This window comes from Boleophthalmus pectinirostris, unplaced genomic scaffold, assembly GCF_026225935.1.
Source record: "Boleophthalmus pectinirostris isolate CB_2022bp ecotype Guang Dong unplaced genomic scaffold, ASM2622593v1 HiC_scaffold_4, whole genome shotgun sequence".
In the NCBI taxonomy this organism is placed as follows: domain Eukaryota; kingdom Metazoa; phylum Chordata; class Actinopteri; order Gobiiformes; family Gobiidae; genus Boleophthalmus; species Boleophthalmus pectinirostris.
The window spans coordinates 37,231,911-37,249,691 of record NW_026571353.1 but is presented as its reverse complement, the minus strand read 5'-3'; the positions used below and the strand labels follow the sequence as shown (position 1 = coordinate 37,249,691).

Sequence of the window (17,781 nt, the reverse complement as noted above, 5' to 3'; positions counted from 1 at the left end):
ACACGAGGAACCTGCTTCTTTTCTTTCAGTCAAGTTTAATGAGCGAATCAAAAGTTTCAGGTCGTTCTTAAAGTGTGTTATTTTTGGGAGGTGGGGAGGAGGACAGTAGACTGTGTGCTGGGACACTTCATCTGTACAATTCTCCAGTCAGAGTAGAAACGGACACCAGAATGTATTTTGGAGCTTTTAATGTCCTGTCATCTTAAGCTGGTATCTATTCTAACATTTCAATCATATTACTAAGTGAAATGTACACGCATAGAATCAGTCTATTAATAACAGTTACAACAGTTTATCTTTGCAATCAGCCCAAAATATACAAATTAATCGAGTTAAAAGAGTTAATTACTATTAGAATCACATCCAAAGTCAAACAATTAAAGAAGAATCAAATAAACATTCCCAGCCGCCCTCTGTCACAGACACAGACACAAACAGGACAAACTGAAGGCACCAGTAAGAACTAAGGACCCCTGAGCTGCCTGCAAGTGCCTGACCAAATAAACAGTTCCCTTAGAGAATTTACAACACCATCTGAGGTTAAATACGGCACGAGGCCGACAGTCGACAAGAACCACGAGGGGAAGTTGAAAAGAAGTTTGCAGAGAGACTCAAGAGGACGTGAAACTGTTCAGAGGTGAACTGGTCGGGTCAGTGTGTCCGGGAGACTCCCCCCTCGGCTGCTCAGTGCAGGAGGATCCTCAGGAGGATCCTCAGGAGGATCCTCAGGAGGATCCTCAGGAGGGACCTTTCCTCAGGTGCTGCCGGCCCTTGGCAATTTCTCTGACGTGGTTCTCTGAGGTGGTTCTCTGAGGCGGTTCTCTGAGGCGGTTCTCTGAGGCGGTTCTCGGAGGCGGTTCTTTGAGGTTCTTTGAGGTTCTCTGAGGCGGTTCTCTGAGGCGGTTCTCTGAGCGGTTCTCTGAGGCGGTTCTCTGAGGCGGTTCTCTGAGGCGGTTCTCTGAGGCGGTTCTCTGAGGCGGTTCTCTGAGGCGGTTCTCGGAGGTGGTTCTCGAGGCGGTTCTTTGAGGTGGTTCTCTGAGGCGGTTCTTTGAGGTGGTTCTCTGAGGCGGTTCTCTGAGGCGGTTCTCTGGCGGTTCTCTGAGGCGGTTCTGAGGCGGTTCTCGGAGGTTCTCGGAGGCGGTTCTTTGAGGTGGTTCTTTGAGGTGGTTCTCTGACGTGGTTCTTTGAGGTGGTTCTCTGAGGTGGTTCTCTGAGGCGGTTCTCGGAGGCGGTTCTCTGAGGCGGTTCTCGGAGGCGGTTCTCGGAGGCGGTCGGAGGCGGTTCTCTGAGGCGGTTCTCTGAGGCGGTCTGAGGCGGTTCTCTGAGGTTTCTCTGAAGCGGTTCTCTGACGTGGTTCTCTGAAGCGGTTCTCTGAGGCGGTTCTCTGAGGCGGTTCTCTGAGGCGGTTCTCTGAGGCGGTTCTCTGAGGCGGTTCTCTGAGGCGGTTCTCTGAGGCGGTTCTCTGAGGCGGTCTCTGAGGCGGTTCTCGGAGGCGGTTCTCGAGGCGGTTCTCTGAGGCGGTTCTCTGAGGCGGTTCTCTGAGGCGGTTCTCGGAGGCGGTTCTCTGAAGGTTCTCTGAGGCGGTTCTCGGAGGTTCTCGGAGGCGGTTCTCTGAGGCGGTTCTCTGAGGCGTTCTCTGAGGCGGTTCTCGGAGGCGGTTCTCGGAGGCGGTTCTCGGAGGCGGTTTCTTTGAGGTGGTTCTTGAGGTGGTTCTCTGAGGCGGTTCTCTGAGGCGGTTCTCTGAGGCGGTTCTCTGAGGCGGTTCTCTGAGGCGGTTCTCTGAGGCGGTTCTCTGAGGCGGTTCTCGGAGGTGGTTCTCTGAGGCGGTTCTCTGAGGTGGTTCTCTGAGGTGGTTCTCTGAGGTGGTTCTCTGAGGCGGTTCTTTGAGGTGGTCTCTGAGGCGGTTCTTTGAGGTGGTTCTCTGAGGCGGTTCTCTGAGCGGTTCTCTGAGGCGGTTCTCTGAGGCGGTTTCTCGGAGGCGGTTCTTCTTGAGGTGGTTCTTTGAGGTGGTTCTCTGAGGCGGTTCTTTGAGGTGGTTTCTCTGACGTGGTTCTTTGAGGTGGTTCTCTGAGGTGGTTCTCTGAGGCGGTTCTCGGAGGCGGTTCTCTGAGGCGGTTCTCGGAGGCGGTTCTCGGAGGCGGTTCTCGGAGGCGGTTCTCGGAGGCGGTTCTCTGAGGCGGTTCTCTGAGGCGGTTCTCTGAGGCGGTTCTCTGAGCGGTTCTCTGACGCGGTTCTCTGACGCGGTTCTCTGAGGCGGTTCTCGGAGGCGGTTCTCTGAGGCGGTTCTGAGGCGGTTCTCTGAGGCGGTTCTCTGAGGCGGTTCTCTGAGGCGGTTCTCTGAGGCGGTTCTCTCGGTCTCGGTCTGAGGCGGTTCTCTGAGGCGGTTCTGAGGCGGTTCTGAGGCGGTTCTCTGAGGCGGTTCTCTGAGGCGGTTCTCTGAGGCGTTCTCTGAGGCGGTTCTCTGAGGCGGTTCTCTGAGGCGGTTCTCTGACGCGGTTCTCTGACGCGGTTCTCTGGCGGTTCTCGGAGGCGGTTCTCGGAGGCGGTTCTCGGAGGCGGTTCTCTGAGGCGGTTCTCTGAGGTGGTTCTCTGAGGTGGTTCTGAGGCGGTTCTCGGAGGCGGTTCTCGGAGGCGGTTCTCTGAGGCGGTTCTCTGAGGCGGTTCTCTGAGGCGGTTCTCTGAGGCGGTTCTCTGAGGCGGTTCTCTGAGGTGGTGCGCTGCGACTGACTCTGGGTCGACCAGGATGGAGGTGAAGGTGGCACGTGGGGCCGTGGGATCAACGCTTCAGCCCTCACACTTTCAGAGCTCACAGCGTCTGCACTCACTCCATCTCTCCTGCTGAGACAGCGGGTTTGATGCTGATGCACACACTGAACAGACATTATACCATAGTTATGTCAAATCTAAACTCATTTATCTGAATATGCATCGTTAGAGTTAGAGTTCATTTTAGAGTTAGAGTTACAGATGTGGACAAAAGTGATGGTTCCCCTCAAAATGATTGTAAATAATAATGAACGAAAAATCAACAATGTTCACTGAAATAACTTGAAACTGAGAACTGTGAAGTACTGTGAAGTACTTTGAAGTACTGTGGAGTACTGTGAAGTACTGTGGAGTACTGTGAAGTACTGTGGAGTACTGTGAAGTACTGTGAAGTACTGTGAAGTACTGTGAAGTACTGTGGAGTACTGTGGAGTACTGTGAAGTACTGTGGAGTACTGTGAAGTACTGTGAAGTACTGTGAAGTACTGTGAAGTACTGTGGAGTACTGTGAAGTACTGTGAAGTACTGTGAAGTACTGTGGAGTACTGTAGTACTGTGAAGTACTGTGGAGTACTGTGAAGTACTGTGGAGTACTGTGAAGTACTGTGGAGTACTGTGGAGTACTGTGAAGTACTGTGAAGTACTGTGAAGTACTGTGAAGTACTGTGGAGTACTGTGAAGTACTGTGGAGTACTGTGGAGTACTGTGAAGTACTGTGGAGTACTGTGAAGTACTGTGAAGTACCGTGAAGTACTGTGAAGTACTGTGAGTACTGTGAAGTACTGTGAGTACTGTGAAGTACTGTGAAGTACTGTGAAGTACTGTGGAGTACTGTGAAGTACTGTGGAGTACTGTGAAGTACTGTGACGTACTGTGGAGTACTGTAAAGTACTGTGGAGTACTGTAAAGTACTGTGAAGTACCGTGGAGTACTGTGAAGTACTGTGATGTGGTGTCCTCAAATGTACTACTATACTATATAAAAGGCAATACAGTTTTTTATTTTATTTATTTATTGTTTATTTATTAAATATTCAAGTCAGTTGAGAAGACGACCTGGACAAGAGACAGAATAAAACAGAAACACAAACAGAAACATTCACCTCAACCACAACATGAAACAGAAAACAGAGACACGAGACACTGAAACATTTACAGTTAAAGATATAAAGTGTTAAACTTGTGCAATGATCCTGTCAAATATTCTGGATGCAGTTTTTAAACAGTAACACAACATGATGAAAAATATATGATTTATTATTTATTAAACACTTTTCCATCTGAATTCCTTCTGTTCTGATCGTTCAACTCTTATTTAAATACTCAAATATAAATATACCAGGACTTTTTAAGTGCAATTTAGTTTAAAATTCATTTAATTTGTAAAAATCTAAAGACTTGAAGTGACTCAGTGAACTCCAAAACAGACGACTTGGACTTGACTTGGACTTGACTTGATCCCACCTCTGGCAGCTACAGAAACAGGCTTTGTACAAAACACAGAGGATCAGATTTGTTTAAATAAAAATAAAAAGTGAAATGTGCTTTTAAAGTAGTTTTCCATCCAGAGAAAATCTGAATTATGTGCGTGTCATTCTCCAGTTTGAGTCCATGAAACCAGAATCAAATCTGTTGAACTCAACTGGTCAGGTTAGTACAGAAGCCCGAAGCGGCAAAAAAAAAAAAAAAAAAAAAAGGAGGCACGTGATCTGGGCTCCATTTTTTTTGTTGTTGTTGTTTTTTTCCCCATATTCAAAATTCTTGCCCTTTTTTTTGTACCAACTCAAAAAAAAAAAAAAAAAAAAAAAAAAGTTTGTGTTTTTTTTTTTTTTTGCACAAAAGCATCAGTGTTTTTGTGTTCTTTTTATGAGTTATATGAAAAGTAAAATCGACACATCACTGGTCATGAAAAAAGATGCTGTTTCTATTGTACCATTTGTATTTTAGATTTTTTTTTTTTTTTTATCAGACACATCAACAGTAAAATAAATAAATAACTGTGCAAAAAAGGACAAGAAACATTATTATTATTATTATTATTTATGTTTTGTTTTTTTTTTTTTTTTTTTAAGCCGTTGTTGAAGAAAACAAACAAAAAACTAAAAGAGGCACATCATTTGCGCTCCATTTACTAAGTGTTTTATTTTCCACCATCAGCTCGGAAAAAAAAAAAAAGTTTGTCTTTTTTTTTTGTACCAACAACTTTTTTTTCTTTTTGCTTTTTACTGCTGTATATCTATTGTACCTTTTGTATTTTGCCAAAAAAAGAAAAAAAAAAAAAAAAAAAGAAAAAAAAGACAAACAATTTTTTTTTGAGTTGTTGGTGCAAAAAAAAAAAAAAAAAAAGACAAGATTGGAGATGATGGTGAAATAAAAAAACAAAACAAAACAGAGCGCAAATGATGTGCCTGTTTTTTTGGGTTCTTTTTGTACCAACAACTTTTTTTTTTTTTTACTGCTGTATTTCTATTGTACCTTCTGTATTTTGAAAAAAAAAAAAAAAAAAGACAAGAAACAATTTTTTTGAGTTGTTGGTGCAGAAAAAAAAAGTTTTTTTTTTTTTTTTTTTTTTTTTTTGGAGATGATGGTGAAATAATAAAAAAAAAAACTTAGAAAACAGAGCGAAAATGCACCAACTTTGTTTTGTTTTTTTGCACAGTTATTTTTTTCTGTTGTACCTTTTTTGTTGTTTTTTTGTTTTTTTTTTGCTGCTCAGGGCTTCCGTAGGTTAATACAAACAGTTGGAGTAACAGTGTTTTATCTGAGTGTTTCGCTGCCCGAGTCGCTCTGACAGAGGCTCGTCTCCACTCGACGCCGCAGGTTTGGTGACGGTGTGATTGACGTGGCGAGGGACGGCGGCGCTTTGTTCAGACGACTTCCTGTTGCACGCGCAGCTCCGATTCTGTTTCCTGGGACCGATTTCGTTGCTCCAGAATCTGTGTGTCATTCGTTCATTCGTTTTTCAAAATAAAACCAAAAAGAAGAAAATGAAAAAAAAACTATTTTCTTCATTTTTTGTCTCCTAAACCAAAAATGAAAAAAAACAAAAACAAACTGATATTCATTTGATTTTTTCAGTTTTCAATTTTGTGTTTAAATGAAAAATGGAAAAAAAAAACAGATAACGGACTGAACCAGGACTAAACTGTTTTCAGTCCTGGTCTGGCCCTGGTCTCAGTCCTGTCTGGTCCCAGTCTGCGTCCCAGTCTTAGCTCTGGTCTCAATCACGATCTGGTCCTGGTCTCATTCCCGGTCTGGTTCCGGTTTGATCCCGGACCTGTTTTAGTCCTGTTTCAGTCCCGGTTCAGTCCTGTTTTAGTCCATTATCCGTTTTTTTCCATTTTTGATTCAAACACAAAATCAAACTGAAAAAACAAATCATTTTCTGTTTTTTCATTTTGGTTTTGGAGACAAATAATGAAGAAAATTGTTTTTTTTTTTTTTGTTTTCTTCTTTTTGGTTTTATTTTGAAAATCGACTGACCGAGCCCCTCACTCCCGTTGTGAGCCTGGCCAGTCAGTCCCTCCGGCCTCCTGGTCAAACGCAGCAGCATCTGGACTCTCGCCCACACCGTGTCATTACTCAAGTCCTCTGGGCGAGATTCAACCGCCTCAGGTCACTCAAGTCAGTCAAGTCAATCAGGTCTCAGAGTCTGACCTTACGATTTGATTTTTACTCTGAAGAGACTGGACCGAGAAGTGAGAATTGAACCTGCCCTGGGAGAGTCTGAGGTGAACAAACCTCGAGAGTCTCAGCTCAGAGCACGAGGAGAAACATCAGGAACCTTCAGATGGAACAACGACGTCTCCATTTAAAAACAGAACTTTTTCACAACGGCTGGAAGTTCTGCAGCCTTACCAAACGGGATTAATGGTTTTAATGGTTTTCTGTGTCAAAATGTGTGTGTAAATGTGTGTGTAATGTGTGTGTCGTGTGTGTGTGTGTAAATGTGTGTGTAAATGTGTGTGTAAGTGTGTGTGTAAGTGTGTGTGTGTGTGTGTAATGTGTGTGTAAGTGTGTGTGTAAATGTGTGTGTAAATGTGTGTGTAATGTGTGTGTAATGTGTGTGTAATGTGTGTGTAAATGTGTGTGTAAATGTGTGTGTAAGTGTGTGTGTGTGTGTGTAATGTGTGTGTAATGTGTGTGTAAATGTGTGTGTAATGTGTGTGTAAAAGTCTGTGTGTAATGTGTGTGTAAATGTGTGTGTAAATGTGTGTGTAAGTGTGTGTGTAAGTGTGTGTGTAAGTGTGTGTGTAATGTGTGTGTAATGTGTGTGTAAGTGTGTGTGTAAGTGTGTGTGTAAATGTGTGTGTAATGTGTGTGTATGTGTGTGTAATGTGTGTGTAAATGTGTGTGTAAGTGTGTGTGTAAGTGTGTGTGTAAATGTGTGTGTAAATGTGTGTGTAAATGTGTCGTATTCTCCAGCAGCTTCATAAATCTGCTCCTTCACCAAATCTTCAACCAACAAACGTTCTTCCATAAAGAATTTGTCCACAATTATCAAGTAGAAATGTAACAATAACTGAAATATCGTGATATCGTATCGTCAAAGTTCTCACAATAACATCGTGGACCATCACAATAAATCGAATCACAAGTGTCTTTGTTTAAATGAAGAGTTAAAAACACAGAGGAACTACAAAGACCATGATCCTTTGCTCCATTTCAGTGCAGACGACAAGAAGAAATAACAGTTCTGACACTTTTAACTCTTAGTTCTTTGGTTTAAGTTTTGTCGAGACATTTTAAGAGGAAAAAGTAGAATATTCACAGTTTTGTTAGACAACAAAATTTCACAATAAATATCGAACCGTGAGATGTTCATCGTGAAAATATTGCGTAAATATCGAGATTTGGATATCGTTACATCTCTAATCATGAGCCTCCATATCGTGATCTTTCCCACGATATCGCAATAAATATCGTACTGTGATGATATCGTATCGTGAGACTTGGACATCGATAAACCTCTAAATCTTCCAGGAACAATTTATCCACAACGATTAAGAGAAGAAAGATGAAAACTTAAAGGAAACATCGAGACACTTTAGTCACACAACAAACTCAACTCATGTTCTGATCCTGAAGAAAACAGAAGGAACTTGTTCACTCAGATTCATTCTACTGTTACAATTAACATTGATTTTTTATTATTTATCTTTAAATCTTTTAATCTCAGTTTTCCTGAAGATCTCAAACAGTATTTAGCTCCATTCAGATCCTCTTACAGTTCACGTCCCGCAGATCAGAGATTTTCTGTCGTCCCAAGAGTCAAAAAACAAACAGGAAAAACACTCATTTAAATATAAAGCTCCTTCTGATTGGAACGATCCTCCTTCCCTCATCGATTCGAGCTCTAACTTCAGTCCCTTCGTTTAAAAATGTTCTGGTTCAATATTTACAGAATCAGTGTCATTGTTTTTGATCATTTTGTTGAATTTTGTTGAATCATTCTTGTTGTATTCTGTGATTATCTTTGAACTCTGTATTATTATTATTATATTATTATTATTATTATTATATTTATATTTATTTTTTAATTTTTATTTTATGTATTTTTTTTATTTGTTTTATTATGTGTTAAACAGTCAAGTGTGTGTGTGTGTGTGTGTGTGTGTGTGTGTTTGTGGTTGTGTTGATTTTGTTGTTTTGATGCTTATTTGAACTGTATTTGTGTTTTTTCGTTGTATTTATGAGGACCCCTTGAAAACGAGATGGTGAAACATCTCAGGGGCTCATCCTCCAAACAAATAAATTCAAATTCAAATCTATTTCATGATGTGGAGATTTACACAGACACAGACAGATTTGTGCAGTTGGAATGACGGACGTGTAACTGAACATCTGTAACATTCAACCTGCAAACATTTATCTGTGTCAATGTCCACATCATGAAATCGATTTTTAAATTTTAATATGAACAAGTTCCTTCTGTTGTTGTTCTCCTGTAAGTTTTGCTCTTTCTTCTCTTGATCGTTGTGGATAAATTGTTCATGGAAGATTTAGAGGTGTGTCGATATCCAAGTCTCACGATACGATATCGTCACGGTACGATATTTATTGCGAAGTCGTGGGAAAGATCACGATATGTTGGGGAGACTCACGATTAGAGATGTAACGATATCGAAATCTCACAGTGCAATAGTTTCACGATGTACATCTCACAGTTCGATATTTATTGTGATATTTTATGGAGGCAAACAAAACTTTTTCCTCTTCAAACGCCTCGACAAAACTTAATCCAAAGAACTAAGAGTTAAAAGTGTTAGAACTGTTATTTCTTCTTGTCGTCTGCACTGAAATGGAGCAAAGGATCATGGTCTATGTAGTTCCTCTGTGTTTTTAACTCTTCATTTAAACAAAGACACTTGAGATTCGATATTTTGTGATGGTCCACGATGTTATTGTGAGAACTTTGACGATACGATATCACGATATTTCAGTTATTGTTACATCACAAGTGAGAATGTTTATCCTTCGTGGAGTTTGTTGGTTGAAGATTTGGTGATGGGGCAGATTTACGAAGCTGCTGGAGAATACGACACACACATTTACACACACATTTACACACACATTTACACACACATTTACACACACATTTACACAGAAAACCATTAACCGGAAGCTCCACAAACCTCAGCAGACGTTGTGAAAAGGTCTGTATGGTCCAGATGAAAACCTCTGAACCTTTCTCCACCAAAACTCTCAGTAAAACGTCGTCCAGGTCGGATCCATCGCAAAAGAAAAATTCTATTCTGTCGACTGGACAAACGTTTTAGAAGACGTTTCTGAGCTCATCCAACGCTGCTTCTTCTTCAGACGCTGCCTTATATCTGCAGGAAGGAGGAGGAGCCAACTACACTGAAACTCCTCTGAAACGTGTTTGGAGCTCGGTCTGTTGAACTGCACTGAGTCGTATCAGCAGAATCATCATCGTGAAAACCCTAAGAACCTGAACCATCCTGGTAATACGACTCAGGTTCAACGGACCGAGCTGTGGAGGAGCATGTGTGTGTTTGTTTCAGTGCAGTGAGCGCCCCCTTCAGGCAGATATAAGGCAGCGTCCACCAGCGTCCGTCCAGAACTGAAGAACCTGCGTGGACGAGCTGAGAAACGTCTCTAAAAGTTTTGTCCAGGGGATAAATAGAATTTCATTGAGTAAAACACGGTCTGAGCGAGTCGAGAGGCGCCTGCGTTGGAACAGGAGGCCGGAGGGACTGAGTGGACAGGCCAGAGTTAGTTCAGAGTCAGGATTTGGGAGTGAGAGACTCTGGAGGTGTTGAGGTTGTTGCGGTCGGCGCTGGATTCACAGAGAGACCAGAGCCGTGTGTGACCTGAGAGCAGAGTTTGAGTCCGACGTCCGCGAGCCTGCGCCTGCCTCGCCTCAGTGCGCCCCCCGCTGTCCTCGTGTGTGCAAACGCCTCAGATACTTCCGGGTGTTTCGCACCGACAGAGAACGACTGGTCTTTCCACCGCTGCTCTGGTAGAACCTCCCCGTCGTGCTCAGGGCGGGGAGCTTGTCATAGTTTTTGAACGAGAGAACGAGCAGATATTGGGAATACGTCTCCCTCCTCCTGAGTTCATCCACGTTCAGTCTTAGCCTCTCCATTATTCTCTTCTTCATTTTCCGATAAGCAGACAGACTCATGCAGTTCTTGGAGGGCAGACACTGGGGCTGCAGTCTCCCCACCCTGGTGAGGTAGGAGATGTCTTTGTGGACCTCTGCTAACACGTCCTTCAGACACTCTCCGACCCACAGAGAGACGTCATGTTCTTCTCGTGTGAAAGCCTCGTTCCACTGCTCCAGGAGGGTCTGGTACCTGCGGAGACGCCGTGTCTCTTCTCTGAGCCCGTCCTCGTCTCTCAGGAACAGGAAGCGCGCCACAGCTACATCCTGGGTCTCACAGAAAAGTGTCGGCCTCTGGAATATCGGCCCAAAAATCTCGAAGCCCCAAAACCTACTCTGCCTGGAAAGAAAAGAAATGAAAGACACAATTAAGAGGACGGCTCCAGTCGAAGCTGAGCAGTGAAAGGAGGGTTTGGGCGCCCCCTGGTGGTGGAGTGGTTCAAGCTGCAGCACAAACACCTTATGCTTCTGTGTGCTCCCTGCTCTTCACCTCCATAAAACCTACAGCCCAGAAAATACTCTGGAACTGTTCATGTGCAAAATAAATAATAAACAACTCATTTGCATAATAAATGATTCAGCTGTTCTGCTCAAACATAAAACCTGTCATTTACTGTGAGGCTGCAGGAGCAACGTAACCCTCACATCTGGAAGTGATAACAGTTTCTAATCAATTACATTTATATTAAGAGAAAGTTAACTTCAAGTACTTATAAAACACAGGGAACGTCAGATCTATTTTACATCTAAAAAAACATGGAGATGTGTGTTGTGTTGTGTGGACTGTGGACTCTTCCTGTCCTACCTGGACAGGAGGAGTCTCTACCTTTTGTTTTTCCTTGTTTTTTTCTCTACCTGCTTTTTCCTGATTCCTCGATGTCTCTGAACAAATCGATGAGGTTCTTCTTCTTCTTCTGCAGATGTTCCTCAGAGTCCTGCTCTCTGCTCGTCTCATCCTCTCTGGAGTCAAACACAGAGTCAAAACCTCATCTACAGGTCAAGTCTCATCCATCCATTTTCTAAACAGGGACTCCCAGACTTTCCTCACTCTAGCCCCGGGGTGGGCAAACTATGGCCCAGTGTGTCTGTGCCTTGTTTGCCCGACCGCACGACACTGCCATAAACTCTACGCCTCACATTAAACCAGACTCAGGTGTGTGCTCCGACTTTACCTGCGGAGGAGCTGCACAATCCTCTCTTTGGCTTTTCCTCTGTCCAACACATCCCTGTGAAACAAACCAATAATAATGAGTTACTGAATTAAACATAAGCAGCCCCGCCTCAGTCACAGCCACAAAAGTAGGAGGATTTCACACAAAAACTTGAGGGCAATTGTTTTCAGAAAAGAGGAAATACGGAAGGAGCAGATGAACAATTCCTCATTAATAGTGAACATCTGCAGCCTTGAGAGGACAGAAAATGTGACGGAGGTGGAGAGCGGGAGAGACATTCGGTGCACAGACTGTGCATGTGAGCCCCTCTCACACATGGCCTAAAATGACTTTGTGTTCAAACATTTCTTTGGACTTTAAATGTCATCATGGAGGAAAACTCTGCAGATGACGTCAAGGAAAAATGAAAAAAAAATCATAAAATATGATCTAGTGGCTTCATGGCGTCCCATGTTACAAGCACTTTTCTGAACTTTCACAGGCCAGAGTTTTGCCATCACACTGCTGAAAACAACTAGCATGCTAACAGAGTCTCAGCTTTAGTTCCTGAGCTGTGGCGGACAGAAAGTCATATAATCACCACGCGGTCGATCGCTCTTTGTCGCACCTGGTCTCACTTTTCCTCTGTGAGACGCTGGTGCCAGTGATCACATTCTTAAGAAGAAGAAGAAGAATTGTGTTTGATTTAGCAACTGGATTTGTTCAGAAAAGTTTTTTTTTAAAAAAAAAAGAAATGACAAACTGCACTAAAGTGTTTTCTGTTCTTTTACTGTTTTTGACTCAGATTCTCATTTTTCTAGAATTGACAAACTGGACTGAATTTATTTATTTATTTTATAAGATTCTCCAGAGGAAGAAGAATAAACCTGGACTTTACAGACTCGTGTCCTGCTCCTGTTTAAAGAAATGTTCTGTTTGTTCAACCGATGTGGCTCTTTCATTTACATTTACAATAAAAGTCACTATACTCTACTTTTGAATTCATTCATTGGTTTTGTGTATAACATGTGATTAATCATGATTAAACACAGGAACTCATGCAAATGTTCTTACATGTATTCATCTTTCCACATGGAAAGCAAGCTCCTACTGATCTCCTTCAGCTTCTCACTCAGACTCGACTCTTCTTCTTCTTCCTTCTCTCTGTAAAAACACAGTGGTCCAAAGGAACGTGAGGTCAGATCATCAACACAGAATCACATCGAGGCTCTCACAATATACTGAATTACAAATGATGTTTAGCTGCAACGGCTAAAAAAAAAGTACATAAACCAGGATCCTTTGCTCCGTTTCAGTGCAGACAACATCACAAAATAACTCATTAAGTTATTTACCACTTCAAGAAATCAGTAGAATTTTTACACTTCTGTCAGTGTCTCCACAATCACAGTGTGAAAGGAACAGTGTAAGAATATTGTAGTGTGCGACTAGAAGTGTAACAGTATAAACATCACTGTTCAGTTCGTATTTCGCTTTTGAGGTCATGTTTTGATTTTTGTTCATTTTGGGAACAAAATGCAAAACCATTTGTGTTTTTATTAAACCAACCATTAGTTTGAACTAGAGACGGGCATTTGATGAAGTTTTCTTAATCGATCTTCGGGAGAATTAACGATCGATTATCAATTAATCATTGAACGTTTTTATATTAAAATGATCATCATTATTATTACTATCTGCACTAATCTGCATCAATAAATTCAACTTTACGACATATAAACATAACGACTCTAGATCCACATCAGCTGTTTGACATTATAATGTGTTTAATTCAGTTTTGTTCAAATCTCACAGAAACAAAACTTAAAACCACATCACTAATTTACATAAACTAAGTGAAGATAAAACTCCAGCTCTTGTGTCGCTGATGTGGTTCAACTTGTGTTGGATTAAAAGACATGACTCAGGTGAATACAGGTCAGTGTGACCAGATTTGTGTTTGTCAAAACCAGGACAGCGTACGGGGGGAGGGGGGCGGGGCCTCGTCATCCACATTGAGCGACTCTCACCTGGAAAAACTTTTTCCTACTGGACACAGAAACATATGTGCTGCTTTATCCACTGTGCACATGGACTCACACTTGTCCCAACGCAACGGAAAGTGTGGAATTTCTTCTACAAATCCTGGTTAAATCCACATTTGTGCTTCGGTTCGTTACAGACTGACCCACTGTTTGTGTCTCGCTCCTTCTGATGCAGAGACACATGTACACACCTGTTTGGTCACGACACACAAACATACATTCAGTTTGTCGATGAAATTCTTAATGATCAATTATCGATTAATCGACTAATCATGCCCATTCCTAGTTTGAACATTATAGACGAGTTTGAGCTGACGTCATTGTTATTAAAAGCCTGCGTTGCTGCTGGGAAATATTTTGGTCGGAGGCAGAAACACGGTAGCGTCAAACACAGTGCGTAACCTCGTGTATTTCTCCCCGATAATGGTAAATTCCTGCTGCATTATCGGACGCACAAATAGAAGCACGGAAGAAGGAAAATGTCTTTTTCATATTCCGAGTGAAAAGAACCACTAACGGTGAATTAAACGACTTTCAAACATCCGCAGAGCAAACGTAGAAGATCCTAACAAACCGTGGACTCCAACAAGTTCAACAACACATCCAGACTCTTGGAGGTTTTCATCTTTTCTGCTGTGAATGGCCCAGGAGTTTCCACCAAGTCATTGTGGATGTCGCCCAAGTGAATATTTGTCCAGGTAGTTGGAGATTCTGACCAGAAGTTTGGTTTGGTCCAGACTCTGTCGGGGTTGAAAAGGGTGATTTGTCGTCCGTCGATGTTTATGACCAATTTCTGGTCAAATGGTCTTGGGTCCTCTGCCGTTAGAGTGGATAAATAACCGGGATCAATACCCTTTACGTGCTTTTCTCGCTCCGTCCGTCATGTTGAATTAGTGTTTCTTGCCGCCGACCAAAATAATTCCCAGCATGCAACGCGCGCTTTTGTCAACAATGAAACTCGCCTATACAACTGGGAAAATAAAAATGCAAAGTGCTACTTGGTAAAACTAATAAGTTAAATAAAATATTCTCAAATAAGCAACAAATGTTTGAAATATTATAAATAATAAATTCCTTGTAAACAGTAAACAAAACTTTTCAAAAAGCGCAGCACGAACAGTTCAGCATGAACTTTTACTCAAGCTTCAGATTTTTGGACAGAAAAAACAAACTTGTGCACAGTGTCTGCAGTGAGAGCAGATCTGCCGCAGCTACAAAAATACTAAAAATACTTGAAAATACTGCTGGGGGATTCAGTGCTGACGAAAGGTGAAAAGTGAGGACCGCGGCGCGACGATTGTGGTTTTGAGGATTCTCGTGGTTCAGAGCTCTAACTATAAAGCGCTGCAAGAAACACTGAACCAATCACGGACAAGTTCCTCGTGAATATTAAAGAACCGAGCCTCTGTGGAGCTGAACGTCTAGAGACCCAACGTAAACACACACAAACTGAACAAACCAAACGCCCCCCAAACGGTTCGACACAATGAACACATGAACCGTTACACCCCGAACTGTGACATTATGGTTACATCCACACTCACCTCTCAGCTACACTGAAGTCCGGAACGGGGGGGTCCACAGTGGTCACCCCAGAGTCCAGAGGGGGGAGGGCGGAGTCCAGAGGGGGGGAGGGCGGAGTCCAGATGGGGGAGGGGGTCGTCTGGGGCACAGTGGGACGGGGGCGGGTCTGTCTCCGGGAACAGGGTGGCGGGATCTTCTTCGTACACACGACGGTCGTCCTCCTCATCGTAATCGGCCCAGGCTTTGCTCCCGACCACAGAGCGAGTGGGCGGGGCCGAGGGGGGAGAGGGCGGAGTCAGTGAGGCAGTGGGCGTGGTCATCGTTCTGACTGACACGTCACTGTAAAATACAAAAGAATAAGATGAGAGAGGCAAAGCTCCACTCGGGGGCCCTTAAAGCTGGAGGTCATGAGAGAATTTGCACGATTTTGGCTGCGATTTCTTCTCTTTTCTTCTTTCTCCCAGAGTTTGAGGAGGCGTGACCCGACTTTGTGTCTTTGTGACAGATTTTAACCACCAAACATCAGCAATGCTCCGGTAAACGCCGATAAAACGGACACAGAGACGCAAGAAACAAACTGAGGAAACGGTGAAAACAATGATTAGACTTTTTCCTCACGTTCCCAATCCAAACCTGCGACCTTCTCTGTGACCGAACCCAAACTCTGGAACAGTCTGCCCCCCCCATCCCAATGGTTTTGCTTTTATTTACTTTTACTGGTTTTATTGTTTTAGGGCTGATGTGACCAAATTTGAGCAATTTATTTTTTTGTTGTCTTCATTTTCTGATTTCTGTGCAGCACTTTGGAAACTATTTGTTTGTAAAATGTGCTCTAGAAATAAAGTGGATTTGGATTTGGACTGACTTAAACTTTCAGAACCACTGTGTAAATCCTGCTCTTAATGTTTTGAGTCTGAAGGGGGCGCTGTGGAACTCACGCTGCAGCTGGAGCATTTCCTCCGGACTTGAGGTTCTTGGTTCTGCGTCTGCGTTTTCTGATGGAACAAAAGAAAAAAAAAACACACACAATGAAAAGTCGTTTGGAGCGACACGTTAATTTGCTAAACGGTTTTGTCTCTTTTATTATCATAGAGACTCTTTATGACCTTTAGGGGGTGCTGGTCACCGAGGTTCTTGAAGGTTCTTGAAGGTTCTTTAAGGTTCTTGAAGGTTCTTTAAAGTTCTTTAAGGTTCTTTAAGGACAACAGTTGGCTCAAGTGTCAAAACAGCCGTGTGGTGCCGCTCATTAAGAAAACAGGTCTTGACTTTTCCAGTGTTTCTAAACGTTTCTCAAATCTCTTTTTTGGCTAAAATCTTGTCGGGGAAAGTGTTTTACCGTAACAGAGCGTTTGTGTCTGTGAATGGTTAATCCACCTGTCAGTCACGCCCTTTGGAGTCAGAGAGACGGGATACGGCTCGTCTTTGTAAAGTTTCTCAGAGCGTGTGGTTCTGGTCGGTCAGGAAACAGTTTTTACAGACTATTTTTGTGCGTTTAGACCTGAGCTCTGCTTTTGACGCGGCTCTTTTAAACTCCTTGAAGAACCTGAGCCAATCAAAGTTCTGCTCAGCTGAGGAGTCGAGAACAAACCACAAGAAGTGAACAACAGGAGCTGAACAAACAGAATGACGTCGTTTTGTTCGTCGGCTCCGGCTGCAAGAACAAATTTCCGATTTTCTTATTTTAGGGTGACCATATTTCCATTTGTGAAAACCCGGACACTTTACCGGGGGTGGGGGGTGGGGCCTCCACATTGAGCTACAGTCGTCCCTCGATATATCACGGTTCACCTTTCGCGGTCTCGCCATTTCGCAGATTTTTTTTTCCTTTTTCTTTTTTTCTTTTGTGTCAATTTGGCATGTTTTTTTTTTTTTTTACACACGGGTGGGTCAGGACTAAACCAGGTCTAAACCAGGTCTAAACCAGGACTAATCTTGGACTTAAGAGAGAGAACACCAAGCAGTTTGTCTGCAAAGCGCGATCGGGCGACTGCCGCGTTTACCTCCGTGAGGTGTGGCGCTCTCTGTCACCTCCGAGCCCGACCCGACACTGAGTCCTGGTTTAGTCCTGGTTTAGTCTTGGTTCAGTCCGTGGTGTAGGCAGGGCAAAAGTTTGATATAATCTCAGGTTAACGGGCAGGTGCGGTCCTGTCCTGGCAGGTGCAGTCCTGTACTGCAGGTCTCCAAAAATGGCCCCGTGCAGGACTCTGTGCTGTAGCTCCATTACAGAATAAATGAATCTTCAGTTCGTTACATAAAGAAGGAGAAAAATAACAAAAGGACGACAACAGCAACAAGTTTTAAGAAGGAAGTAAAAGTGTTGCACCTGTCGATCCTGTCGGAGAAAAGTGTATAAAGTTTGTGCTGAGGTTTTACAGACTTAAAACAGATGGAATAATTGTAAAATATAAAGTTGATACTTCGCAGATTTCAACTATCGCGGGTTATTTTTAGAACATAACCCCGACGATAAAGGAGGGACACTGTCCTCTCACCTCAACCTGTGCACATGGACTCACACTTGTCCCGACCGGGATGGAAAACTGACAATTTCTTGTACAAGTCGTTGTTAAATGTGCATTTGTGCTTCGGTATGTTTCAGACTGACCGACTGTTTGTGTCTCGCTCCTTCGGAGTCACAGACGCTACGAGAGACTCAGTTTAATGCCCCT

The 17,781-nt window shown here is 43.1% G+C and overlaps 1 protein-coding gene across 2 annotated transcripts in view; it reads right to left on the bottom strand.

Moving 5' to 3' along the window:
• Window positions 1-10,070: 10,070 nt before the first annotated feature.
• Window positions 10,071-17,781, bottom strand: part of LOC110174229 (uncharacterized) — a 16,671-nt gene continuing 8,960 nt past the window's right edge. Inside the window, exons 1-6 of one of the 2 annotated variants that reach the window (XM_055161363.1) lie at window positions 16,051-16,107; window positions 15,133-15,451; window positions 12,618-12,707; window positions 11,565-11,618; window positions 11,248-11,352; window positions 10,071-10,732 (exon numbers count right to left, since the gene is read on the bottom strand). In XM_055161363.1, the coding sequence (XP_055017338.1) occupies window positions 10,150-10,732; window positions 11,248-11,352; window positions 11,565-11,618; window positions 12,618-12,707; window positions 15,133-15,338 (1,038 nt within the window). In that variant the 5' untranslated portion in view covers window positions 15,339-15,451; window positions 16,051-16,107 and the 3' untranslated portion in view covers window positions 10,071-10,149. Of the gene's footprint in view, window positions 10,733-11,247; window positions 11,353-11,564; window positions 11,619-12,617; window positions 12,708-15,132; window positions 15,452-16,050; window positions 16,108-17,781 lie in introns of those variants that run through there. The other variant, XR_008633199.1, reaches the window with a different exon arrangement.